Genomic DNA, 27,769 nt, shown 5'->3' with positions numbered 1-27,769 from the left:
TTTTATTTAGAAGAGACACTTATTTTATATGAAAAACATTGAAATCAATAGGAAACATCGATAATTTGTTTCCAAAAGTGCAAGTTATCTATTTTCACTTTTTATTAGAAAAGTTTGTTTCAGCTAAAGTGTTTTAATTTCAATTTTTCACCATTGATATTCAATAAATAATCATAGATGGTAGATAGTGCGAGTTTCCTTCAGTTATTTTAAAATCAAGTAATGCACCCTTCATTCAGAAATCTCTCATTTTTAATATGGGAGCATTTTTACTGTCCAAAACTTGTCCGTCAACTACAAGGGCAAAAAAAATAAATAAATAAATAATAATAAAAAATAATAATAATAATAATAATTAAAAAAAAAAAAAAACTTTAATTAATAAAAGTTAAAATGTTTAATTAAACAAGATTTTGATTTTAGGCCAAATCTCCCAGCCCTAGACATGCACTTTTTCTTAAAGCTGCTTTGGAACGAAAATTGGGAAAACCACTGTATAAATAAATTTGTATTTCAAAAACCCAAATCAATAAACAAACCAAAATGGTAAACTTTAAAAACTGTCTGAGACAGCAGCTTTATTTAAACATATGATATAGAGAAATGTAGCAGCATCTCATTTAAAAACAAACCTATAAAAAAAAAAGTGAATGGTCAAACTGGGTTACAAACACTCAGAAGAGGACCAGAGGAAAATCTTAAATATAAAAATCTGAGACCTAGCTTCTGAAGCTGGTGATTTCTCTGGTCTATTCTGGCAGTGGAGACTCCACTCCCCATGACAACCTGTCAGGATTGTGCTGGTCCAAATGGCAACCTGAGCCACAGAGAGTCATGCCCATGTTTGTGTGGGGGGGGGTTCTCTATGGTCATCTTTCCATCTGCTCCAGACCCACCCTTTTTTAGCAGCAATCAGAGCCGTAACAGCTCTGATGTTTTGGCAGGTAGTCTACGTTTGGGAATTTAAAAAGATTAAAATACCACACATTTGGACCATTAAAAAGTGTTTCCTCCCCCGAAGTCGCATAGAGCGAAAGAGAGCTGAGGAGAGAACCAAAAAAAAAAGAAAAAAAAAAAAATTTTTGGTCTTGTGTCTTATGCCAATGCATCCTGTAATGCCACTGATTTGTTAAATCGGAGCTGAATTCATCAGTCAGCACTGCGTCCTATTCCATACATGAAGGAAGTCAGGAGATGGTGCTCTCTGGCTTCTCGCTGCTAGGTGGTGGTGTGAGCACTCCAGTGGGAACTGGAGACCTCTGACAGCTCTCTATGTCCACTAGCTGATAGGAGTGAACCTTTCCCTGAAACACAAAAAATAAGAAAAACTTAGAGGCATTAAAAGAAACATGCTGTGACCCTGGGGCTAATTTATGCAAAAATTCTTAACTGAGAACAAGACAGACTACCAAACGTTCAAGAAGAAAGTCTGCTCAACTGGACAACCTAAAGTAAACGTGCATGCGCGCATATGCAATCAATCAGTTTATATACTATAATATTTTGGTCTCAGTCATAATTTCTTATATTTTAGAAAACACATGTTCTTTCATTTCTAAAATTAATGAATTCTAATTCAAAATGGTTTCTATCAAGGCATGTGCACCCTGGGATTATTTTCTCTCATGCTTAAAAAAAAAAAAAAAAAAAAAAAAAAAAAAAATCACTGATGTCTAACACCTCATGACTAAAAGAAAGCCAATGCAAGCATGCACACAACATTCATTCATTTTCTTTTCGGCTTAGTCCTTTTATTAATAAGGGGTTGCCACAGCGGAATGAACCGCCAACTTATCCAGCATGTGTTACACAGCGGACGCCCTTTCAGCTGCAACCGATCAATGGGAAACACAAATACACTACGGACAATTTAGCTTACCCAACTCACCTATAACGCATGTCTTTGTACTGTTGGGGGAAACCCACGCGAACATGTTAGATGTAAAATTCTATTTTTTGTTAAAGCAGTGCCTGAAAACAGTTCTGAATTGTCTAATCGCAAATATCTTTGTGGTTACAAAGCATGCTCCCAGTGCAAAGAGAGACGAACTATAATTATACATTTAAGGAAATTATGAAAGGTGATATTCACCAACATGATGATGTATGCTGCCATTTAGTTCATCTGCTATTTGAGTCCTATTGTAAAGCAACCCACCAGTGCACACATTTTTTCCCTCCCAATCTGCATGGATTTCTTTTTGGATAATCAGATCATCTTAAGATAAGACTGCTCATAATGCAACCATTCCAGCTCCATTAACAGCCAAATTAGGTTGCTTCTGTACATGCATGTCAGATTAAACTTACTGGGGGTTTTCCAATAAACCCTAATGTGGTGTATGTTAAACAGGTTATCTAAAGCTTTAAAACGCCTCTTTAAAAAGGTCTATGCTTGACATGTGGATTAAATGTTTCCTGTTGATTCCATTATATAGTTTGTTTTATACTTTTCTCACTGTTCTGAATAGTTACAATTAATGTATTTGTTATGGAATGAGGGGAACAAAGATACACATTTATGTATGTAAACCCCGAGTAGTAACCCATTGCACATCATTTCAAAATGAAATTATGTGTGCTACTCCTGCAACACTAGTGTTTTTCCCCCTCAACACAAATGATAAAAGTGCTGTATCCAGAAGTTATTAAGAGCAAATTAGAGAAAAAAAAAAAAAAAAGATGTTAAGGAAAACTTTCAAACACCAAGTAAACGTACCAGCCATTCCAAGTAAGGCACATGTGTCTGGATATTGTGCATGTCATCTGCTGCTATTCCTTTGAATGTCTTAAGGGCTGAGCTGCCTGCTTCACGGATAGACATGGCGAAAGGAACCATCCATCGTACACACTCCTCCAAATCACACCACTTCAGCCCTGAAACACATTATTAAAAGGTCACTTCTAATTAAATTGTGTGTCATTTCTATAATATGGGGAACACCAAAAAGAAATAAAAAAACAACATAAAATAAAAAGTCAGTATTATACCTGAAACTTTTATTACTAGCTCCAAAGAGGAAAAGTGGAAGAGCGCAGAAGCTGCAAGAAGGCTGTAGGAAAACTCCAGACTCCTTACATCCAGAATACACAGATCCAAGAGCTTAAAGATATAAAACCAATTTGTTGGTGATTTGAATAACTATCATAACAGATTATTTAAAAAACATATGCCATTCATATTTCTATACAACTTCTTTTAGAATTACAAATGGTTCTGCTGATTTACTTGTGCTTCATACTTTCTGAGATTTAAAGCCTAAAAGAACTCCAGTTACAGCAGTTTTTCTGTTCTTCATTGAATGAAGTTCTTCATTCCAAATGTGGTCAAACAACTTGACTCTTACAGTAACTTTTAATAAAATGTCTGGATTAGCATGCATACGGAGTATTCTTAAAAGGGCCAGTTTAGCCAAAGATGTTAATTTTCATTCATTGTTTGCCTCCAAGTAGTTCCAAGCCTATGACTATAAAATGTTTCTCAAAATGGCATCTTTTTCAGTCAATATACAAAGTCAAACAGGTTTGGAACCACAAGAGATTGAGGAAAAATTACAATAGTTTAGGGTACAACACCCGAACTTCATACTGTCATTTTTCCTGAAGTTCATCTTTCCAAATGTAGTAAAACAACTGATCTAATCCAAAAAAAAAGCATGGTTTTGCTTAATTATATGTCTAACACCTTGTAGGGAAATGTCTGGAATGCATGCATTAAGTGTTCTTAAAGGGACAGTTCCCCCAAAGATCTAAATTATGTCAATCATACATTTTCCTTCAAACCTGTATAACTATACAGCGTTTTTCAAAAGTGCTTCATTTGCAGTCCATCTAGAAAGTTGCACAAGTTTTGCACCATAAGAGAATTGGTGAGATTTGTTTTGGGTAAAATACCCTAACTTCACAGGGTCCAATTATATTTTGTGACTGCTTTGAGAAAGCTAAAGAAAACAGAACACTGCCAGGCTACTGGCAGGATACAACATGTGCAGAATATAAATTTAATTGAATCGCATCCTTATTCAGTAAATATAGTCACACACCATATTGCGAATTTAATCCAATTAATTGTGCTATCCTACCTCTGCAATCTGCACAAATGTAGCCTGTGGGTACTGGGCCATGAGAACCTCAGCAGTCTCCTTTAGATAGGCCATCTGCATATAGATGTTGAGCCAAGCCACTGGGGTTAAAGGACTCAAACTCCAGTTTAACTCCTAAAGAACAACAAATGGGGTAAAGTCAAGTCAATTTCATCATATTACACAGGAGCTGCAGGTTTAGGCATGGTACAGAGGTTAACTGATATGAAGACAATATACCTTCATGATGATAATCTCCATGCTAAGAATGTCATCCTCTGTGCAGGCCCCATCAGTAACATAAGCAAACTGATGCACCTTAGGAGGGTAAATTTCCTTTGGAAAAAACATTTAAAAAAGCAAACAGGTTTATATTATTCTGATTATTCTGCATTTTCACTACAAACGCAAGAACACTCATAGGATATTACAGCCCTTATCCAAAGTTCAGGTTGAAGTGCAAGGGCATGTGAAAGTAAAACTTACCTCCATTTTGGCAGCAATGAAGAGACACGAGATGCCTATTAGCTGTAGCGTTGTTTTCAGGACATTCTCTTGTGTGGCCATGAAGCGATCAAAATAGTCCTGACCCAAGTAAAATGTTTCTCTGTGTAACTTGTACACCTCACAAACCTGAAAGACAGCAGACAGAGGTCAGTTAGTCAATTGTTTAACATTTTAGTACCAAATTTAAAAAAATAAACAAAACAAAATCAAACATTTCCTGAAAGAGTCCTTTGAGCTCAACCCCCCCTCAAAAAAGGACTTACTTTATGCAAAGCATAGGTTATGTACATGGTAGGCATGCATCATGTGATGTTCATAACTATGTTTTAGCACAGCAAGTGATAAAATGCAAGATGGTTTGTTTTCCTTTTTTATATTAGATTAGCTATGGCTTGGTCTTTAAATAGAAAAGTCTTTTAATAGCCTGGAAACCTTCTCTGTACTACAGAGTATGATTAGTCATAACTGCAAAATATGTATTAGTCTATTATCATGCACTATGTTGCTGCACGTGAGTTCGATGCACATGGATTGGATGAAATTTACACATCATAATAGGAGAGCAAGTTGCTTTAAAACTGAGATGTGGAACATAATTTAGTATGCATCAACTGCAAACCAGGAATACATGGTTTCTACAGGTTTCATCAAGTCAAATTTAAGACCTTTTTGAGGTAATGAATGACATTTTAATCCAACACAAGGCAAAATGTGAAAGATTTTATTTAAATGGCCAAATTAAAAACTTAAAAGAAAATTAAAAAAAAAACATTAAAAACAAATATTATTGTAAGGAAGATAATTAAAACCATATTAATCAGTAAATAGAGTTAAGTAATAAACGTTTCTTAAAACTTCTATTGAAATATACTGTTAGTGATTGGGTGGTTTTGGCCCAATAGGGTATAGCTTTTATGTAGGGAAACTAAACATAGCAAAATTAAGACCTGTTTAAAGACCTGCAGCACAATATTTCAGTGGATTTAAGACTTTAAAGCCTAATTAATTAATTAATTTATTTATTTATTTATTTAAGACATTAAGATCCCACATATACCCTAGAATAGTTACTCTTGTGGTGGAACTGAAGACTTTAAACCAGGGCTATTCAACTAGTTTGTCATGGGGGCCGGTTCATGAAAAGCATCTCAAACAAAGGGCCGGAGGGATATGACTGACTATACGAGTGATGACAACTGCATATAAGAGCCCAAATGCTGTATTTTCCTTAAGACATCCACTTTGGCTTTTTCTACATTAAAATGTTAATATATTGTATTTTGAAACTACATAAAGTCTATTGTTCAATGCACTGATATTTTCTTTTTTTTTTACAAACATTTAAATGTATTTCAGAGCACAACAAAAGCAGTGCATTGCTGAAGTAGGCTTCTTCTGTATGCAGACACATTCATATGTTATTTTTTGAACTGCATAATTAGGGATGCAACGATTATAGATTTTGGATGTACGATTGATTATATAGTCTGAAGAATAATCATGGTTTCACGGTTATCCCGTCTAATATAAATTCAAGCTTTATTTTAAGTAGCTATTTAGATTAACTGTTGTTGCCATCTGCGTTCATGCATACGTAATCAATTTAGTAATAATTAGTCAAACATTTTTGTTTACATTGCACTGAAAGACACGCACAACTCTCACCATGAGATGTTTTCTACTGCGTGCGCACGGAAAGACTCAAGTGCATGGCTCCGCTTGTGCGTGCATATTGTCATATATTCGTACATTAGAAATAACAAACTTGCAAGCGGAAAAGACGTGATATGGGAATGGCCGCTGCTATAGTTAATCCGGTGTACGTGCGTATTAGCCTCGGTATACATACTTGAAACTAGTGCACAGTTGACAACTTGGCATAACTTTGTTTAATTGCAGCGGTTTCGTTTTGTTCCGTGCAACAGAAATGCAGGTTAGAAGCCCTTACGATTAATTAACTGTGACAAATTAAATTGCAGTTAATAGTGAAATCGGCTAATATCGTTGCATCCCTATTGACGAGATCAATGCCTTTTCTACAAACATCCACACGTTTTCGGCTGCCACACCACTCGCTTTAGTGACTCATGCTCTGCGCAGCCTCTGCAGCTCTTTGGAGGGCCGGAACAAATTGCCTCGTGGGCCGGGTTCGGCCTGCGGGCCGCCAATTGAATAGCCTGTTGTAAGTTTAGAACTTTAGTCCTGTTGTTTTCACACAGCACCTTTATGTATGTATTTTCTTGGTGCCTTCGATCATTCAGACACAAACTCAAAATAAACTTGATAAAAACAATGCTGTCTTAGCTAATTTGTTTATTCTGCAATTCATTTAGTATAAAAGCTAAGCCGACAGAACCAAAAACAGAATGCATGTATGATTGTACCTCTAGTGTGATGCAGCTTTCATAAGTGATGAGCATTTGTCTAAGAATTAAAAGAGGGCAAGTGTATTCTAGACACAGTAAAGTATTTTAGTTGCAATTTCTGAAGACAAATATTGCAGACAAGGATGAAACTTTCATTCACCAATCAGAGTGCATAAAATGGATTGTTTTCTGGGATTTATTTGCAGGGATTTTCCTTTTAATGACAGGAAACCTGACAACTTGGGAAAAGCCTTTGTAAACAACTTGAGATTTAGACAAGAAAGGCTGAACTCGCAATGTCTCCACCCTTGTTAATGAGATTAGGACGTGTAAATGGTTAAACAACTATTACAAACCTCCATTAGCCAGTCCAGCAGAATCGCTCTCATTTTGGGTTGAAGATTTGGATGTCTCTCCATAACATGAGTATCTCGCAGGTATAGCTTGTCTTTTCCGAGCAGGTTGTTCCAGACTTCATCTTTGCTTGCCCAGCTATGGGAAAAAGAATTACACAGTTAGTACACTCCAAACACAACCCAATTACTTAAATCATGTCTTCTTTGCACCATACATGCACATCGGGCTGAAGATCACTCCTTAATAAGAAATGTCAACCCTTATACATTTCCCCCTGAAGACATGAAGAATGTAAACAAAGATGACTAGTCAGACAAGATTTTTTTTTTGTACAAGAAAAATTTGAAAGAATCTAATGTTGCTAAATGGCTTTTTGAAAGTAATAAATCTCACCAAAGAGCCGGAAGAGGGGTAGAGCGTGTGGGGGTGATGAAAATGCTTTCTGATGTATACTGTGTAAATCCCATGCTGCCAAAAGCAACCGGTTCCTCGACTTCATCAGGTGTGGGGATCCGCCTGCATGGGCTTGTGTAACCTGTGTCGGGATTCCAGCAGGCCTGAGCAGGAGGACAAGATGAGAGGAGAGAACAAAAAAAAAAGGCAAGTGCTCTAACGGATATAAACAAATACAAAAGCCCGCCCTCTGCAACTGGGGCAGGCTTCAATGCCATTTTGAATAGGACCATCCATGGCTCAAAAGCTTGTGACGTAAATTCAAGCCATGAGGTTAACACTTATCATATATGATCAAAAGTGTCAGTGATTACTATCAGAAAACGCCATGCAGAGGAGAAGCCCTTAAAATGTCATATTCTTGATTCTGCACTTTTTTATTTTATTTTTTGATAGGATTACAAAATGTTTTGAAGTTACAATTCCTGACTGGTGTGCCCCAGCGGTTTAACAGCACTGACTGTGTTAAAATCAAAACAACGTAGTTCACATATACTAGACTGACACGGTTTCAATTTACTAAAACTTCTACGTTAAGCTGCTATGACATGATCTACATTGTAAAAGCTCTATATAAACATGAATTGAATTTAATATATGATGAACATTAATCCTAAAGATTGATACTTCAGTTTGTGTGTGACTAAAACAAAAATAATCTGTTAACACGTTTTCAGTGTACATTTGACTTTAATAATTGACATTTAACATTTGTCAATATTACAGTCGGATCTACATTCCACCACTAAATCACTTTGTAAAGACTTGCACAAGTGAAACTGTGAATGAAACCTAAAAGCGACACTTGTATGTGTTCAAGCTACAATGTCATTAGCTAATAGGCCATTTCATATTACAGTTTTATAACGAGCACTATAACAACCAATTTACATTGAAATTCTTAAATGCAAACTTAATCGTGACACTATTTATAGGATTAAAATGTCATATTGAGTAAAATAATTTAAAACTTTTACTTTTCAATTACCATTTTCCTTTACCTACATTTAAATCTCTTATTTAAAGACTTAAACACTCCTCCTTAAAAATAAAAAGTTATAATTATGATATAAGATTACCTGCTAAATAACTTTAGCTCATCCTGGTGCATATGCACAGTTATTAAAATCACCTTGAGATCTACATAAGGGACCATACATAAAGTGGGAATTGGCTTAGCACCACTGATATAACTGGTGAGGCCATATGATACACATATCCTTACCTGGGATGCACATTGTTTCTTTCTTGTCATCTCTGTGACCTCTTCATCTGGATCTTGCAAATGCTGTAAATGAAAACAAAAAACATTGAACGACTTAAAACTTGCATTATGCTTATTAATAGAAAGTACACAAAGATGCAAGCATAGCTCCCTTACAATAGCCACGTCTGCTTTTCTCTTCCTGGGACGCACTGAAGTTGTTTTAGGAGCTTCATCTGAAGTGTTAATCTGTTCTGTTTGTAGCCTGCATCGAAAAGAAAGTTATCTTTACATTTCCAGATTGGCATGAAACTCTGTGCAAGTCACTAACTGGGCCAACTCTGCTGCAACTTTCCATGAACATCGATGGTCAAAACCGCCTTAAAAAGACACGAACACGAAACTTACACTTTCTTGCTTGGCATGATATCCACGCGTGTAACCTCCTTGAATGTCGAGAGCCTAAAAAAAACAAGTGTTACTTCATAAAATGTGCGATTTGTAGCGTTTAATCCCAACCCCCCCCCTCATGTGTGAAGTCTTCACAAAGCGCTTTGGCGCGGGGAAGTACAGCTGGCCACAGTGTTTAGGAGGTCAAAACTACATGAAAACCTCAACATATTACTTCAAGAACACAGATATACGCACTCCACAGTCTATATTTTCCAATCAACCCCAGCAGCCGCCGATATTGGCCTTGTATTTTTATTAAAACAGCACGTTTTCGTAGCTCTACCCAAGGGAGTCAGAAAATGGCCGAGCCAATCATTATTCCTCATTTCATTGAAGGCGCTCTCGCAGGAGCTCAAAGTTAAAAACTGAAGTCTAGGCAATCCGACATCCACAAAGTTGCCTTCTCAAAACCATTAAGTGTGTATTATAAGTTTAATTTTACTTTTCTCGATCTTAAACGACAACTAATCGATTGTGGAACGCGCGTACCTTAACGTGATGCTCTCCGAAAATGACTTCTCTCCAAGGGTATCCTCGACTGCAAAAGTTAGTATGATGTTACACGAGGCATTATTTAGTAAAACTCCTCCAGTAGTCTGTAAGCAGGCAGCATATGGCCGGGATGTGATGTGTTCCGCAGTCCGCTCGTTCTGCGCTGGCGCCAGTATTTTTGCGCCTTGTCTTATAACCCGCCAGCAGTCGTTAAAAGGGGCCGTCAACGCGGGTCATTTAAAATCCCCGCTCTCCTAGAATGACAACGAAGCACCGCGATCAAAAACTCCAAAGGACTGAAGACAGCGCGCAACGAGCTTGCAAAATATCTGCGATATACTTCAGGCATTAAGTGGTCAATAAAACAAAGTTTAGAAACATGAAGATTTTGCCGGCAAAATGAGGCGTGTGTTTGATGACGTCTTGTGGGGGCGGTGTTGAGGTAGCGGAAGTGCGTTGAGCACATGGCTAGCAGGCTCAAGATGTAAACAATACAAGTGCGCGGGTTGAATAGTTGGATTTTATCGATCTGTAATGTTATATATGTACGGAATGCGAAGTTTGGGCTGTGTTTGGCTGGCCGTTTGAGATGGCAAGTGTTGTCAAGGTGATAAAGCCCATTATTTTGTTAGTTTCTGCTAGTGGGTCATGCAGGCACATACGTTTCCAGTGTATTGACTGGCGCCCCCTTAGACATGCACTATATACTGCAATATACAGCAGCAGCAGTAGCAGTGTTTTAAGTATATTATTTAAGCTGTAGACTTTGTAGGGGTTGGCATTATGTCCACACTTTCTCTCAGTAACCTTTGACCAGTCACGTGATCATCATAACACAAATCTGTGCCTTTGTTGCTTGACGAAATGAAGTTTTTAAATCTTTTTGGAAGGTTACAATCAAATGTCATTGGCATGATTCACGTCCGAGCTTTGCCAGGTAACGCATTCATTTCACGAGAGTAGAAGTTTGTAGGCCTTGAGGAGAAATGCTGAATTCAATTTCTTTTCTTTTGCAGGAACCCCTTTGAACCGCTCGACTATCTCCGATATCACAGAGGAGGCCTGTCGAGAGGCGGAAATTTACCACAACGCGGGACTTGTATGTAAAATGTATCATAAACGTACATGAATGTCTCAGTTTAAAACATTATTTAAAGTAGGCTATTTTCAGTGAATCCGTGCATCTGAACGATTCTACTGAGTCGTAAACCGTTCACGAATCAACTGACTCAATGAAGCGAGTCATCTCCACCTCCTCCGACCAACTGATAGCAGTGTTGCCAACATAGCAATGTTGCTAGAGTTTGGAGGTTTTTAGACTACCCTCGCAATATTTGTTATGATAACCTCTATTTAACATTCGTTAGGCAACATTTAACGTTTGAAAAGTGACTCAAATGAAAAAGCACATACTTTATTATAATTGTACAAAAGAAGAAACCACAGCTAGTTAGCCAATTGTTAATGCATAATATATCTTGAAATTAGCTTGTACCTAAAATTATGTAACAATCTAATATCTGAGGAAAAGGCACTGGTAAGTGTGTTATAGAATGTTTACAATAAGTAAAATTTAAAGGATATTTCACACACACAAAAAAAAAATCTTTCATTTACTCGCATCCTTTACTTGTCTAAAACCTTTATGAGTTTCTTTCTTCTGCTTAACACAAAATAAGATATACTGAAGAAAACTGGAAAACATGTAACCATTTACTACCATAGTATTTGTTTTTTTCCTACTATGGAAGTCAATAGTAAAAAGTTTTCAGCTTTCTTCAAAATATCTTATTTGCGTTAAGTAAATGTAATTTTTGGGTGAATTATCCCGTTAAGATGTCTGTATGGACTTTCTTTTACACTTTTTAGTTTTCATTGTGTTTAAAGAATTGAAATTACAGGTCCAAATATTTGTAAAATGCCTCAGAGATAATGCATGAAATTGTGTAACGTTGTGTTTAAAATGTTTCCCAGTAGTGTGTTGCAGCTGTAAGGGCAACCGCTGCGTAAAATATATGCTGGATAAATTGGCTGTTCAGTCCACTGTGGCGACCCTAGATTAATAAAGGAACTAAGCTGAAAAGAAAATTAATGATTGATTATATTTAAAAAGGAAAATTTCTGATATATATATTTGATATATATCACATTTTTGCAATACTTTTTTGCCTAACCAATCTAAGTTAACATTTAAATTACATGTTTACCGAAGATGGGCAATCATTTTAAACAATCCCACTTAGTATTTTACACAGTGATGCAAATTTGTATCATGGCTATGTAAATAAATCATCACACTACATCAGAAGATAATTTAGCAACTTCTAGCAAAAATATCAACCTGCTTTTAGCAACTTCCTCTAAGGATTCATTTGCAACACTGATTGGCTGAAAACACAAGGCAAAATAATTACTGAAATTTGGTGACAAAATAGGAAATGTTTTTATCCCAAAGGGATTTTAAAAAATCTCTATTAAAACAGTATAAGCCATGAAACAATCAGGATGAAAATCACAGCATTAGTCGAGTTTTATTGTCCTTTCTCTACATGTGTGTACATACAGTAGAATTAAGTGTCATGTCTCGCAGGGTCACGGTGCAACAAAAATAAACATTGTCATAAATATGAACACAACACTGGAAGTAAGAGCTATTTTCAACCTATACATAATTAACACACAAGAGCAGTCTAACTATGCTAACTAATAACTATACATGTACTATAAATACTTAGCTATGCACATGACCTATAAGACAGACTATACAAGTAGTTTTACATAAAACAGAACAATATTGTTCGAGATATTGTGCAAAAGAGGTATTTAAGGTTGAAGAAAACAAGCAGTGCAACATGATTTGTGGTGCATTCACAATGCCCTTATTGAGTCCTTATAAGATGGAGTTTAAGTAAAGTGTCCGGTGCATATGGAGAGAACATTTCTACAGGTGGTTTTTCAAGCCAACTCATACAATGTTTTTCTAGACATATGGAATGATTGCAAGTAAATGTCAAATATGCAAACTGCTGCAAGTGTCTGGAAAAAATGTCAGAGATGAAAGAGTGTTATGTACAGGTGGTTTGTCAAGTCCACTCACCTGTGTGAGCACACTGAGAATCACATAATGTTTTGAGGTATTCAGAATTGCATAATGTTTTGAGGTTTTCGTGGTGTGGTGGGGAGGAGAGGAGAGGAAATCCTGGGTTTTGAAGTTGAGAATAATAACAACAGCTTGTGTAAAGAAACTGTTGTGTAGTTTACTGACTTTGATTAGAAAAATGTATATGAAAATCAGACTGTGTGTGTGTGTGTGTGTGTCTGTCTGTGTCTGTATACATGATTGTACCTATACAGTCAACCCCAGGTCACATGTCAACTCTAATGTCGCATGTTGTCATTTCAACATTATGCTTATTATTATAAGAGTTCTCCAAGACCTCAAGGATGATACATTTTTTAAAGGTATGGTCCAGAGTGTATTTTTAAGGCTTGGTTGTGTTTATAAGATGCTAAGCAATGTGTGCTCAAGCTTCATTTGTAAAAAATCACATTATTATTTAATATATCTTACTTTGATTAGAAACTGCTACTCAGCTAACATGAAAACGACTGTCATATTTCATAGTTCCTACCCTCAAGCCCACCCTCTCACCCTTTCATAGCCCACCCTCAAGAGGTTCTGATTGGTCAGCTAACATAATGTGCTGTGATTCGCGGATTGGCTCCATGTCACCAGGAAAAGCGTCATGCCCCTACAAGCACGCGCTGTGCCTTTGCTGTGTAAATACTGTCAGTCAGAGTAGCTGTTATCATTTCCAATTTAAGCTTTAATCGGACAGAAAATAAAATCTGACAAGTGTTGTCACATATATTCTGGTTATAAGCATGTGTAAGTAATATGAAACGTTCATATATCTTTTGGGAGTTTGTTATTTGAGATGTAGAACGCAGGGAAAGCATCCACATAGAGAGACACTGTAGCGCTGGTGAAAATTGTGAGTGTTTGCAGAGGTTTGAATGATAAATATGAATTTGTAGCTAAACTGTTAGCGGTGCCAAACAGCATTACCTGTTGTTTAAATCCTTGTTTACGTCCTCGCTACAACACACCGTTAACGCTAGAAAATATCCATGTAATAGATCAATTAATTGATTTGCCAGTCAGTACGTGTTCAATATGTGATTGCTTCTATTTATGTCCTCTGTAACAGGATGGGCTGATCATTGAAAACATGCATGATATTCCATACACCCTTGATGTGGGTCCAGAAGTGGGTGCATGTATGACAGCTGTGTGTACAGCAGTCAGAGGCCTTTATCCATCCTGGCCGCTCGGTGTACAGATTCTCTCAGCAGCAAACCACTCAGCTCTGGCTGTAGCTCTGGCCTCAGGTGGATGCCATTTCCAACCAAGGCATTCACTGACATGATCAATTTAACAAATATTAACTTGCATCTGCCTTTGCACAGGGCTGGATTTTATCCGTGCAGAGGGGTTTGTTTTCTCACATGTTGCAGATGAAGGCCTGTTAAATGCCTGCGCCGGTGAGCTGCTGCGCTACCGCAAGCGCATTGGAGCAGAGCATGTTCAGATCTTTACTGACATCAAGAAGAAGCACAGGTATGATCAGATTCGAGTGCAGAATGTGCTGGCTGACCACAGAGACTGATGTGGTTTCTGCTATGCTGTGTCGTATGAGTGATATTTTCTTAATGATCATTGCAGTGCTCATGCCCTGACTGCAGATGTGAGCATAGCTGAGACGGCTCAAGCTGCCGAGTTCTTCCTCTCTGATGGAGTCGTCGTCACAGGAAGTGCCACTGGAGCAAAGGCTGATCCGCAGGAACTGAGGGGTGAGTCTCGTTTTACCTACTTTCAGATAACACTTTATGATAAGGTTCCAGTAGTTAATGTTAGTTAGTGTATGTACGAACAATGAACAATACTTTAGTTTAGAGCGTTTTACACTTATATTAGAGCATTTATTTAATTTTGCTGACACCCACTGAATTCTATAGTATTTTCTTTCCTACTATGGATGTCAATGGGTCCCAGCAATCTGCCTTTTTCAAAGTATTCTCTTTTGTGTTTGACAGAATAAAGAAATTAATTAATGTTTAAAAGCAATTAATAATGCATTTCAGCTGTAAATGTTGAACTATTACTAAACAATGCTGCTTCGCATTTATACTCATTATTATTCATTATTTACTAACTAAACAGAACCTTATTGAAAAGTGTGTCCATATTATGTGCTGTGCTTCTTATTTTGCTGTATTCATTCTTAGTTTATCATTAGGTAAAGGTTTTGTGATGTAATGATATCCAGTATCTCCAGTTAAACTATTACATATGTATAGTACAGTATATTTCAATCTTGGAATTTATTTTTTAATGTTAGTCCATGTGCAGTGTGTATGTTGGGGCAAAAAAAAAAGATGTACAAAGATGCAAATCTCAAAGTCCACTCCAAAGGGAAAATATTTTTTCAAGACCTACAAGAAATGGCACATTTGGACTACAAGCATTGTTTACTAGGAATATTGGTGTCAGAATGCTGTACAAATCCTGCTTATGGGAATCGAATGGTTGGTATTAGGGAGGAGCAAAACAACAATGTTACTACTCTGATATGTCTTGCTGTTGCTACTTTTGTGTGCACACAAACAGAGTTTCTGCATGATGATACTCTTGACCAATATTGATTATGTTGTGAAATATCTGTTATTTTAATTCTCAATCTGTAATTTTAATAATAAAATGACAATTTTAATAATGCTTATATTCTTTGACTGTTGCGTGCCACATTGTTAGTCTGCACTGCGGTGGAGAGATTGGAGCTGCTGGATTTACAACATGTAAATATATAACATATTCTTGCAAAATACATTAAAGTAAGTGACCTGTTTATATATTTATGTACAGGGGTTGGACAATGAAACTGAAATGCCTGGTTTTATACCACAATAATTCATTAGTAAAAGGGCCTCCTTTTGCCTCCAATACAGCATCAGTTAGTCTTGGAAATGACAGATACAAGTCCTGCACAGTAGCCAGGTGAATTTTGAGCCATTCTTCTTGCACAACAGTGGCCAGGTCACTATGTGATGCTGGTGGAGGAAAATGTTTCCTGACTCCTCCTATAAAAACACCCCAAAGTGTCTCAATAATATTTAAATCTGGCTACTGCGCAGGTCATAGACATTCACTTTCACGTTCATTAAACCACTCTGTCTTATTGTGTGTATTAGTGCATTATCATTCTGATACACAGCACTGCCTTCAGGATACACTTTTTGAACCATTGGGTGCACATGGTCCTCCAGAGTAGTTCAGTACTCCCTGGCAGTGAGGCACCTATCCAGCACAAGTAATGGGCCTAGGGAATACCATGATTTTGCAGCCCAAACCATCACAGGTCCACCCTCATGCTTCACTCTGGGCATGCAATAGCCTTGGTGGTTTGTTACTTTGAGTCTTCTCTACACCATAACTGAGTTTGATGTGCACATTTAATTCTGCAGTGAGTTGGGCAGCTGTGTTTATGTTTTTTGGATACAATCCGGGTTTGCACCCGGATATCCCTTTCAGACAGCTTCCTCTTGCATCCACAGTTACTCCTGTTGGATGTGGATGTTCATCCTTCTTGGTTGTATGCTGACATTATCCTGGATACCATGGCTCCTGATACATCACAAAGACTTTCTGTCTTGGTCACAGATGCGCCAGTGAGATGAGCACCAACAATTGGTCCTCTTTCAAATTCTGATATGTCACCCATATTGTTGTGTGCATTGCAAAAATATTAATCAAAACTGTGCTATTACTCCACTGATTAAACCTTCACACTCTGCTATTACTGGTGGAATGTGCCACCAGGCTGGTCAAATTTAGCCATGAAACCTCCAACACTAAATTGGCCAGTGTTTCAGTTTGATTGTCCAACCCCTGTATGTCAAAGCTGATTTTTTACATAATTTCTCCAGTCTTTAGTGACACATGATCCTTCCGAAAGGTTTCTAGCATGCTATATTAGAAATACTTTATTAGATCTTATATAATGACGTGCTGTTTAAGAAAAAAAGTGTTTTTATTATAATACTTATATAATTCTTATAATTCTTACTGTTAAAAAGCTTTTGTATAATTGAATGCTTCCTTGCTAAATAAAATTAATGTAATGGGGTGTTTGCTCAAGAACTATTAAATTTTAGTAAGCCAGCTCAAGCGTTTCTGGAGAACTGTCATGCCATTACAAAATCACAGTGTTTAAGATCTGGTTTCTTTAAAAATCAATGATCTTCACTGCCTGACTGATATACGATATAAAGTAGGTATCAGACCAGACAAGAGGCACTATATAAAACTTCATTGTTCTGTGCCTTGTTCTTTAAAATATTGAAATCTATTTTATCCCAGTATTTTCAATGGAGTTTCTGCTTCGCATCTGCTTCTCCTGGTGGCTCTTGCATTAAACAGTCTTTCATCTCGTTTTATGTCTGAACAACAAAATGAATGCTTAAGCATAACTGATAATGCTTTAATTACAACGCAACATCAATACTGTAAATAAAAGCTCATGAAATCTTAGTCACGTTATCCTTTCACCAGAAGTTTAACAGTGGCTAAAAAAACACTAGCTGTAGTTACAGTTTGCTGCATAATCATTTTTTAAAAACTTTGACAAAATGCCATGTTTTAAGAAGGTTTACGTTAACGTTTTAGCGGTTTCATTTAATTATCTTATATTTTTTGAAAACACAAATCGTTTGTAATATTCTAATTGTCTTAATTATCTGTTACTTTTGAGAACTCCTAGGCTTCCTTGTTGAATCAAAAGTACAGTTGAACAGTTGATCTGCTACAGTACAAACCAGTCTATCTTCATATCTCATCTTGACATTTGCCAGTAGCTTCCTAACAACTCACAAAATGAAATCAAACAAGTCCGATGGCTGAAAGCAAAAGCACAGTTGTAAACATCATTTCATGGTTTACGAAGCATGAAGTTAACTGAATAAAATGTAGACTGCAAAAACAGGCATGTTTAAATGATGTTTGGCCTATTTCATACTTAAAAACGCATTGTCACACGTGCACAAACATTTTTCTTTGAGTTTTGAGTTAACAGGACTTTAGCCTTTTGTTTTTCAGAGTCTGGTAACACTTCTCATAGCATTTAAAAGGAAAATATTTCACTTAAAATGATTTCCCTACACTATCTATCTATCTATCCATTCATCCATCTATCTTTTTTAATCAAAGAATCTTGCAATTAATGCATTATGGGTTCATCAAAAATATTAAGCAACTGTTCTCAGTCATTTATAATGTATTAAAATATAAAATGTTGGCACCTTGACATTTTTTAAAAAGCCTGAATTCTATTTAATTAGATCTGAAAGCATCTAGGTACCAGGAGTGGTACCTCGATTCACTATGAGAGTGTTGCGATACAGCTACAGTTTGTACTGTAAGGAGAGTACCACGTTTTTCAGTTCAGTTTGAATATTGTTACGCCCTTCTTAAAAATAGCTTAAAATAATAGCCTTTTTTAGGAAAAGTTACATCACAAGATATACTATTATTACAAATAGTTTGTTCAAGTTGGTAGAAATAGATTAGACTTTTTTGAAAGTCAGTGTTTCTTATGTTCTTATGTCAAGGCTGCACAAAATACAATAAAAACTGTGATATTTCTTATTCAATTTTTTATTCTTCAGTGTCATTTGATTCTTCAGAAATCATGCTGATTTGTTGCTGATTAACCATTTATTTTCCATTTCTGAAAACCTCAGCAGATATTCTGATACTAGGTTCTCATTTGGGCCCGGTTTAGATTATAGCACCTACTGAGGAGACGGGTATAGTAAGACCCCATCTGATTGGTCAAATTTAGAACAACCTATGCATGCAACACACAAATGCTTGGCCCATTAATGTAATTTATAACACTCTCTGTAAATCTCCAGCAGCTGCTTTCAAATAGAGCAGGGTTTACCACATAGAGCTATAGTTCACTGACAAGCCATGCAAAGGATTGAGGACAATTTAATACCCGCGATTTTGAAATTGAAGTTAATCATTCTGCTATTTGACAGTTGTTTGCGTCACTTCTGAGTGATCGACATTTCTTTGTTGCTGCTACATCTGAAAGTATAGCTGTTTCTCAATACCAAGAAAGCAGAGAATATTAATAAAAGCAGTTAAACCCTGGGTCTCTTATTTGTGGTGTATTTGCACACGTGAGAGTGCCCTCAGTCTTTCGTCTGAGATTTACTACTGATCACATAGCTGTGCTTCTCTGACAAGATGTCCACTGCAATCATAGCTTTAACTAAATTGCAATTCATCATGCAGCCCTAAAATTGATATTGCGTACACTATTATACATGATAACGATATTTTTTTTCCAATACATTGTACAGCCTTAGTGGGGTCTTTTGGAAAGAATGATGTCACTTGGGTCGCTTCTGGCTGTAGTGACTGATGGCCTGCTTCCTGCCCTGCTTCAAAACCAATGGCCTTGTACAGGCTAACACAGACACCAGCAGTGCCAGCTATTTTAAATCCCACTTCCAGATGGCTGCCGATCATGGAAGGCTGTAAACATAGGCATGAAAACCAGGCCCAGACTAGTCTGCCACTGCCCTGCTGCCTACTTTGGAACTGTGCCTATTGCCTTCCTTAGTTCTGATCCATTGGACTGAGGAAGCTGTCAGATGGAGGACGAGGCATAGTCTGCCAGAATCCTCATTACAATGACGGAACAACATGTTTTTTGTATTTTTATGCATGCATGTAGCAGAATCCATGTCCTTACACTCATGTTTTCTCCGACCCTGTTCGTTTCACAGAGGTTTCCCAGTCTGTACGGATCCCCGTTCTCATCGGGTCTGGAGTAACTGATGACAATGTGGAGCACTACCTTCAGGCAAGCGCCATGATCATCGGCTCTCATTTCAAGAAAGGAGGTTACTGGGCAAATAGTGTGGATGCTGAAAGAGTCAAAAGGTTCATGGGAAAGATGCACACACTTCGGGAGTAACAAATGAATAAAATAAAAACCAATTGGAGCAAAGTGAAGATAAAATATTTATTTTTTCACTTTTTAAAAGATTTGATCAAACGTGTTTTTGAAGATAAAAAATAAAACAACAGCAAATAAAGGCATTTAAATATACAAAGTCAAGTAATAACAACTGACAATATGAATCAAGACATACATCATCATCAGATCTCATTTCTCTGGCACTTAAGTAACATTAAGATACATATTAACCTTATTATTTGATGTAAAAAAATGCATAGTCTTGGTAAAGTACAGTCCTCGACTGATTTTAGGCTTTAACAATGAATTATTTCACACAATTTTTTTATCCACTAAATACTCATGCAGCAGTCACATCACGCTAAGCTAAAAAACAAGCACACAATCTTTGTTACATGTTTAAAAAACACTTTATAACACTACTAATGCAAATCACTACTTTTTTTTTTGTTTTTTGAAAACATTTGAGTTTTTTCAGTGTCAGACTGAAAGTGAGACTTCCTCCTGAAGAAGAACATAATAATAATACCACACTGCATTTCTTAACCCATGTTAGTCTCGTAGGGGAATGGATTCATGACATGATTTGCCCCTTATTCAGCTATTCATTGCGCTAGTTTATTATTTGCTTTCAGTAGTTGTACAGGCGCTGAGCGGGCTGTTTGAAGTAGCCGTAGCGGCGATCAGAAGGAGAAAATCGTGTTCTTGCGAGGTTTTGCCTGTTGAGGGCACCACGGGTCAGTTTTCTGTGCTCATTATAGACTCTGGCACGCTGCACTGAGAGCAGGATGGTGCTGCAGGGCAAAGGGCTGCCCCATGCTGCTAACCGCCAAGAAACGTGACGTCTGACTGGCACAGGCCTGAAGGGGTACATTGACAAATCACAAGCCAAGGAAATATAGGTTACATGTCCGTGTGACATCAGTGGACCGGTTTTCTTTATATTATTTGAGTGTAACAGCTGTGTTTATGCCTAGAACTAGAACTGGGTTCCATAAGGAATGTTAATATGCCTGGCTATTTCAAAATGTTTATTAGATGATATCATTCCAGGACTACAGTACTCAACATCTGAAGTGCATCAAAAAGATTTTCAAAATTGTCGTAAGGCAAGAATGGCTGTTGTTGATTAGTTTTAAAATCATTTTAATGTAAGGTTTTGATACACTTCAAATGTTGACTGCTGTATTTCAGTTTACTAAAAAGAAAATTAAATGTAAAGTATTGAAAAGTTGAACTAAAATAAACATTAATTGAAAAAGTGTTGATTCGATTAAGATAACTAACCAATAAAGAAATAAATATTCTTAAAGTTACACAGGCACATAAACAGTTATAAAAATGGCAAAACATCTTTGACAATTTCAAATGAAAACAGAAAAGATAACCAAATAAACTATAAATACAACCTAAAATCACTTAGTGTTACTAAAATCATGCTGTTCTGTATATTTTTGCTGTGTTTGGGGTTATCACAAGTTACTTTGACTATTTTTAGTACCTAAATTATTTAAATTTAACTCATTTAATTACTCATAATACTTTTTTTAGTTTGCAAAGTTGAATTAAATTGGTCAAAAGTGACAGTAAAGACTTATTTCGGTTAATTAAGTCTTAGATAAAATCATTTGAACTATGTAGCTATCATTCACAAAGATATTAAAGCACTAAATCACTATACTACAATGATGAGTAATGGTGGTGATAATGAAGCTTTACCATCACAGGAATAAATGACCATTTAAAATAGAACACAGATCTTTAAAAAACGAATAACTTTATGTATTCTTGAGTAGGGCTGCACGATTCTGGCTAAAATAAGAATCGTGGTTTTTATTTTAAGCAAAAAAAAGGTGATTTTCTCACAATTCTGTAGATGAAAAATATGTAGTTCATACGAGTATAATATGGTTCATATGAGTAGGCTATTATTACTGTTATTTCTCAAACATATGGTAAAACAATAAAATTAGGCCTATGTGTAGGTCTACTGTTGGTTAAAATGCTCAATTTTATAGAGACTTGGAAAGGTGGACTTGACTTTAAATTTGTCCTGGTTGTTAATTCACAGTAAAGTGATGCATCATAATACAAGTCTTTCCAAGTACATGCAACTTACACTAACCCTAACCCCAACCTAACAGTCTACTTATAATCTAACGAGAATTAGTTGGTAGATGCAATGTAACTTCAATTCAACAAACGGACCATCAAAATAAAGTGTGACCAAATACAACTACTGATATTTCTAAAGTTGAATTATTGTGTTGAGACGTGTGCTTTAAATCTGTCATTTACGATATTATTAGACAATTTTTACTGGTAAAATGAGACATTTGTCATTATCAGAGACTCTCTTGCATTATATTCAACATTATAAAGGCTATAGTAGGTGTCCACAATGCCGAGTAATGTATATAAAACAATGTAAAGACTTATGCGACCGCCTTTCTGCTTCTCTCCTGAACTTGAAAATGTTGGCTGAATCGTAGAGATTCTGGACAAAGATTGTGTTGAGGGTCGAATTGAGATCACAATTTTTTCGATTAATTGTGCAGCCTTATTCTTGAGGAAATGAATTCAACCTTGGTGGGAATAAAAGACTAATCTAAAAATACAAAAAAATAGCAACCTTTTCAATAGGCATGGGAGGGATTTCAAGGTATACCATGATTTGGAAAAGTTAAGGTTTTAAAACCGCCAACATTTTCTGTTATACCGTTCCTATGATTCCTATGTAAGATTTTTTATTTACTTTTTTTTTGTTTTTGTTTTTTAGGACGACAGTATCTCCAGCAGAACTGATATCTAAAGATGCCATTTTAAATTGTAAAGAAATCAGTGTTTTTGAAACTAATGGAGACAGCAGAAGTCAGTGATTTGAAAAAAAAAATTATTTGAAGAGAGTTCTGGCTTCTTTTGTTTTATTTTGATTATTTAAAACAAATGAATTATTACATTTGTAAATTTTTTTTTAAATTGCAGCGCTTAGAGATTTGTTTGTTTGTCTGATTGTCTTTGTACTATTTGAAAATCCTTAATAAAAAAATTATAATAAATAAATTTTTAAAAATTAATAAAAATACAAAAAATAAATAGAATAAAAATTACAAACATCTTACCCACCCTAAAGCTTTAAACTGTAGTTTACATTATATTAAACACCTAGCATTTTAAGTTGCTTAAAGGGATAGTTCACCCAAAAGTAACAATTTAACATTTTCTCACTCTTAAATAATTCTATGCCTTAATATATTTTACAGTAACACGTTAGAATAATGGTCTATTAGTTCATGTTAGTTAATGTATTCATTACATTAAGTATGAATAATCATGTGAAGCATTTATTAATTAACTAATGCATTATTAAAATCCAAAGTTGTTCATTTATTCATTTTCTTTTTGGCTTAGTCCCTTTATTAATCTCTGGTCGCCACAGCGGAATGAACCGCCACCTTATCCAGCATATGTTTTACTCAGCAGATGCCCTTCCAGCCGCAACCCATCACTGGGAAACATCCATACACACTCATTCACACATAAATGTATGTGACAATTTAGCTCACCCAGTTCACCTATACCACATGTCTTTGGACTTGTGGGGGAACCGGAGTACCCGTAGGAAAACGAACGCGAACACGGGGAAAACATGCAAACTCCACACAGAAACACCAACTGACCCAGTCGAGACTCGAACCAGCGACCTTCTTGCTGTGAGTTGAACGTGCTACCCACTGCGCCACCATGTCGCCCCTATCCAAAGTTGTGCTTAATATAATTAGTTAATGCACAGTGAGTCAACATTAACTAACATGAACTACCATTTAAAAATCATAAGGCACTTTAAAAAAAGCCTTTATTAACCTGGCTATTGCTAAAACATACAACTATTGTGCTTTTTAAAACAGTTCTATCATAAGTAGAGTGCCTTGGACTTGTGATTTTTTTTGGTTTATCTTTATGGATCCCTTTTCCAAAGAGCACTGACAAATCAATTACCCCTGAAGCACTTTTGTTTAATTCATGAACTAACATTATTTATCTCAATATTAACTAATGTTAACAAATATTAATAAATACCGTAATGAATGTATTACTAACTGTTTGTTCATGTAGGTAAATACATTAAATAATGGATCATTATTTTAAAATGTTGACGTTTTTTTCTTCTGTTGAACTGGTAGCCATTGTAATACAAAGTATTAAAAATACTTTAGAGGGTAAGGGCTAACAGTTTATCATTCTTCAATATATATATTGTTTAACAAAAACAGAAAGAAATTCATATAGGCCTGGAACAAGGAAAGCAGATGGTGTGTAAGGGACATATTTTTGAAGGTAAACTATCCCTTTAAATAAAAATGTCTAACTACTAGAAGTGCAGCTGCACATCGATGGATTTACTCTTTTAGCAGTGAAAATTAAACCACACTGAAATGAACTAAAATAAACTTACTCTGAAAAACACAGTTTCAATCTAGTATAATTTTCTGTGTTAAGCTGCTTTGACACAATCTACTTTGTAAAAGCGCTATAGAAATAAAGATGAATTGAACTGAATAGAATAGAAGTTATACTGATATGTCTGATAGTTGTTAATCTCACCTAGCCACATCCTCCGTTTCTTCATCTGAAGCAAGGTCTCCCTGATCAGGCCTCATCTGGTAAACAGACATGCTGGGGTGCTCGATCAACAGGTTCTCAAGACTGTTTGTGTTTGATGAGCCAAGTGACTGATTCTCTGCACACAAAGCATAAATTACTTCAAAACTTTCCAAAACACTCAATATGAGGTCAGTGCTAATGAGAGATTTTCAGATGCTAAAACAAATGCAGGTTTGGTTCCAGTAAGGGATGATCCAAAGCGTTTTAGGGGTCTTAATTTCTGTATGTTTTCTAAAAGTGTTTGATAAGCTAGTGCTTGTGATTAAACCTCACTAGTCTGCAAGATAAAAATACCACCTTTTTTTTTACACATTTAGATATTAGACATATAATTTTTATGTGTTCACTGTTTTACCATTTAAAGGTTAAACTGCTTTACCATTTAAAGAGTGTTTATACAACACCATGTTCCTCCATTTTGGCATTTTGACCATTTCTTTAACAACAAAACCATTTAGGAATGTGTTATTATCCTCATGTTAACTAAAATAGTTAATGAGTGCTTCTGAAATTGAATATTTTTCTACTAAATAGTAGATCAAAAAAACAGTATATGACAAAAGCAACAAAAATGTGACCACAAAAGATATCATGATGACAACATGGCTGATAATATGTCCAGATTACACTCATATGACATCCATTTAATGTGGATGTGCTTATTTAGTAGTTGTGAAGGAATTCTTCAAAATAAGTAGTTCCTCAAGAAAGTATACGATTTGATGCAGCCTGTATATGTCGAGGCATGCAGTATTTATTTAAGTGTCATTGCCAACTACTGTCCTGGCATGCATAATACTGTGTTTTTGCAAATCTTTGACAACAGAGATTGTTTTAAAATTGTCATCCATAAAGGAAGTTTTTAAGCCTTTGTAAAACATATTATTGAACATAGACTGTTTAATACTTCCTTTGTGAATTTAAATTTAAAGGGACAGTTCACTGAAAAATGACAATTTTGTCATCATTTATTCACCTTTGACTTGTCCTAAACCTATTTGAGCTTCTTTCCTCTATAAAACACAAAATATGGTATTTTGAAAAATGTTGGTAGCTGGCACCCATCGACTTCTATAGTATTTTTTTCTGCTAAAATATAGAAGAAGTCGACGGGTTCCAGCAACCAGCATTCTCCGAAATATTTTATTTTATGTGTTTAACTAGAGAAAAGAGCTCATAAAGGATTTAAACCACATAAAGGAGAGTAAATAATGAGATTATTTTCTTTTTTGTGCGAACTATCCATTTAACTGTTATACAACTAGTAGCTACACATTGTGATAAGTTTGATTTAAGATTTATACAAACCTGAGAATTACTGGACTTTGAAAATTGCAAGTTTGCAGATTGTAACCACAATAACTCACCATCTGTCTTTATGATAACCCATTCTCCATCGTCGAACTCAAGGAGATTCGCACAGTTATCGGTATCTTCTGTAACATCGCTTTCCTTGTCTTCCCTTCCCACCAGCTGTGCGAGGATTCTGTTGATCATTTTCTGTTACGACTTTTCCAGACTGATATCTGTTTAAAGAAAAGAATAACAAATATATCAACAATAAGGAGTTGTGTTGCCCTCTAGAGGAACCAATCTCTATTGCAATGTTTTCCTTTTTTATAAAAGCATTGCAGTGAGCATATTTGTCATTCAAATGCAGTTATTAGTTTGTTTCTTTCTTTTTTCTTTCCTACACTGTAGATAGTGATTTATCTTTTCTTACAAGCTGTTGATGGTAAGCAATGTGCAGAATGTTCACATTAGACACTTAGACAGCCTTGCATAACAGTAAATGTAGGGTCATGTTCTGCTGCCCTGGTACAGCTAATGCACTTGGCACGTAAGCTATCAGCTGGTCGAACTGAGACATGGTGTTCCTTTCCACAAGCAGTTGGCTTATTTTTAACATTGTCTGGAATTCCTTTCTAAATTTTGCCTTTATTTTAGACTCATGATATATATTAATTTGATCATTAACAGGATAATAAAGTACTAGCACAGAGGTGTGGAAGTTATCTCTCTCTTCTAAAGGCAAAAGGTAAAAATGTGTTTTAATTATCTGCCCAGCACACAGAACTGCAATGATCTTTATTGCAATAATAACTTATTTTTACACCAAATTACATAAACTGGGTGGGTAAAACATTTTGAAAATGCAAGTACTATATGCTATGCAAGACCATTTAAAAGGCATATGTGGAATATTATATGATGAGATTTGTTAAATAGCCTATTATATGATGATATAAAATATTATATGATATAAAATTTGTGAAATATTATGATGAGATTTGTTCTGACGAATAAAAACACATCTATTTTGAGAAAAACAACTTGCTACAAAAGCACTTATGTACAATAATTATGAATACCCTAAAATTATCCCCCAGACGTCAGTAAAGTGGGACAGGAAGGAGCGATCAGCTGTAGCTCTGACCATGTAAAGCATCTAGACTTGTTTACAGTAATTATGTCGCTGACTGTACATGTCTTCTTAGTCTCTGTAAAAAGATAATCTACACTGTACACAATAGTACGAGAATAATTAGCTGGTTTTCTACGAAACTGAATTAATGATATAACTATGAAACAAAGAAACAAGCATATAACAATATCCCGACTTTTTGCGCATATATTCTTCTTTACGAAGACTTCAGCGGATCATTTAAATAATAAACAGTGTTAAAATATACTTGAGTGTTTAAAGACAAACCCGTTAGCTGAAGTTAACAGTACGCCCTTAAAACACGGCAACAAAAATAATAATCGACGTTTCAGAAACATGCAGTAAAAGCTGCATAGCAAGGTTTAAATTTGCCTACCTTATCAGCTTTCAGAAATGTATTATTTGCAGATTTAATGCCTCGGCTTTATCTGTTATGTATCGCAGTCAGTCTCTTCAGACGGGTGTATAGTCTGGACTTGTTTATGTACCCGAGGCTCCTCCTCCTGTTCTGTAGTGTCCTCGAGCTGACGTGGGCAGGCTCCGCCCACAAGGCGGGGCGCCTGTGGAACATATGCAGGCCTACATGCAGATGTTTTTGTTTACATATATAGCGTTACATAGCCTACTGAAGCTCTCACATGTGTTCACAGATATTTTATGTAATACTAAAGAAAACATGATCTATTTATACC

General features: G+C 35.9%; 3 protein-coding genes across 4 annotated transcripts; 1 reads left to right on the top strand and 2 right to left on the bottom strand.

Moving 5' to 3' along the window:
* Window positions 1-547: 547 nt before the first annotated feature.
* On the bottom strand, window positions 548-10,237 carry ccne1 (cyclin E1). Its single transcript, XM_056462912.1, has 12 exons — window positions 9,912-10,237; window positions 9,378-9,431; window positions 9,147-9,234; window positions 8,991-9,053; window positions 7,706-7,869; window positions 7,312-7,447; window positions 4,569-4,715; window positions 4,323-4,418; window positions 4,083-4,217; window positions 2,992-3,103; window positions 2,720-2,877; window positions 548-1,304 (listed from the first exon to the last, which is right to left on the bottom strand). The coding sequence occupies exons 2-12, from the start codon at window positions 9,392-9,394 to the stop codon at window positions 1,188-1,190; spliced, it is 1,233 nt and encodes a 410-aa protein (XP_056318887.1). The 5' UTR covers window positions 9,395-9,431; window positions 9,912-10,237; the 3' UTR covers window positions 548-1,187.
* A 142-nt stretch (window positions 10,238-10,379) lies between these two features.
* zgc:162297 (uncharacterized protein LOC555865 homolog) lies at window positions 10,380-20,094 on the top strand. 2 transcript variants are annotated; one of them, XM_056461993.1, is made up of 7 exons: window positions 10,380-10,521; window positions 10,805-10,851; window positions 10,931-11,013; window positions 14,126-14,306; window positions 14,385-14,535; window positions 14,641-14,768; window positions 19,773-20,094. In XM_056461993.1, exons 2-7 carry the CDS (start codon window positions 10,827-10,829, stop codon window positions 19,961-19,963), a joined length of 759 nt encoding a protein of 252 aa, XP_056317968.1. In that variant the 5' UTR covers window positions 10,380-10,521; window positions 10,805-10,826; the 3' UTR covers window positions 19,964-20,094. The 2 variants fall into 2 exon arrangements, with proteins under 2 accessions (XP_056317968.1, XP_056317967.1); XM_056461992.1 differs by lacking the exon at window positions 10,380-10,521 and having other exon boundaries at window positions 10,576-10,851.
* On the bottom strand, window positions 19,998-27,568 carry si:ch211-260e23.9 (uncharacterized protein LOC555795 homolog). The gene is made up of 4 exons (XM_056461994.1): window positions 27,454-27,568; window positions 25,999-26,157; window positions 24,572-24,707; window positions 19,998-20,826 (listed from the first exon to the last, which is right to left on the bottom strand). Exons 2-4 carry the CDS (start codon window positions 26,126-26,128, stop codon window positions 20,598-20,600), a joined length of 495 nt encoding a protein of 164 aa, XP_056317969.1. The 5' UTR covers window positions 26,129-26,157; window positions 27,454-27,568; the 3' UTR covers window positions 19,998-20,597.
* Between the last annotated feature and the right edge of the window lie 201 nt (window positions 27,569-27,769).

This window comes from Danio aesculapii, chromosome 7 (genome assembly GCF_903798145.1).
Source record: "Danio aesculapii chromosome 7, fDanAes4.1, whole genome shotgun sequence".
Taxonomy (NCBI): Eukaryota; Metazoa; Chordata; class Actinopteri; order Cypriniformes; family Danionidae; genus Danio; species Danio aesculapii.
The sequence above is the reverse complement of the archived record's forward strand: the minus strand, read 5'-3'. Positions and strand labels throughout refer to the sequence as shown.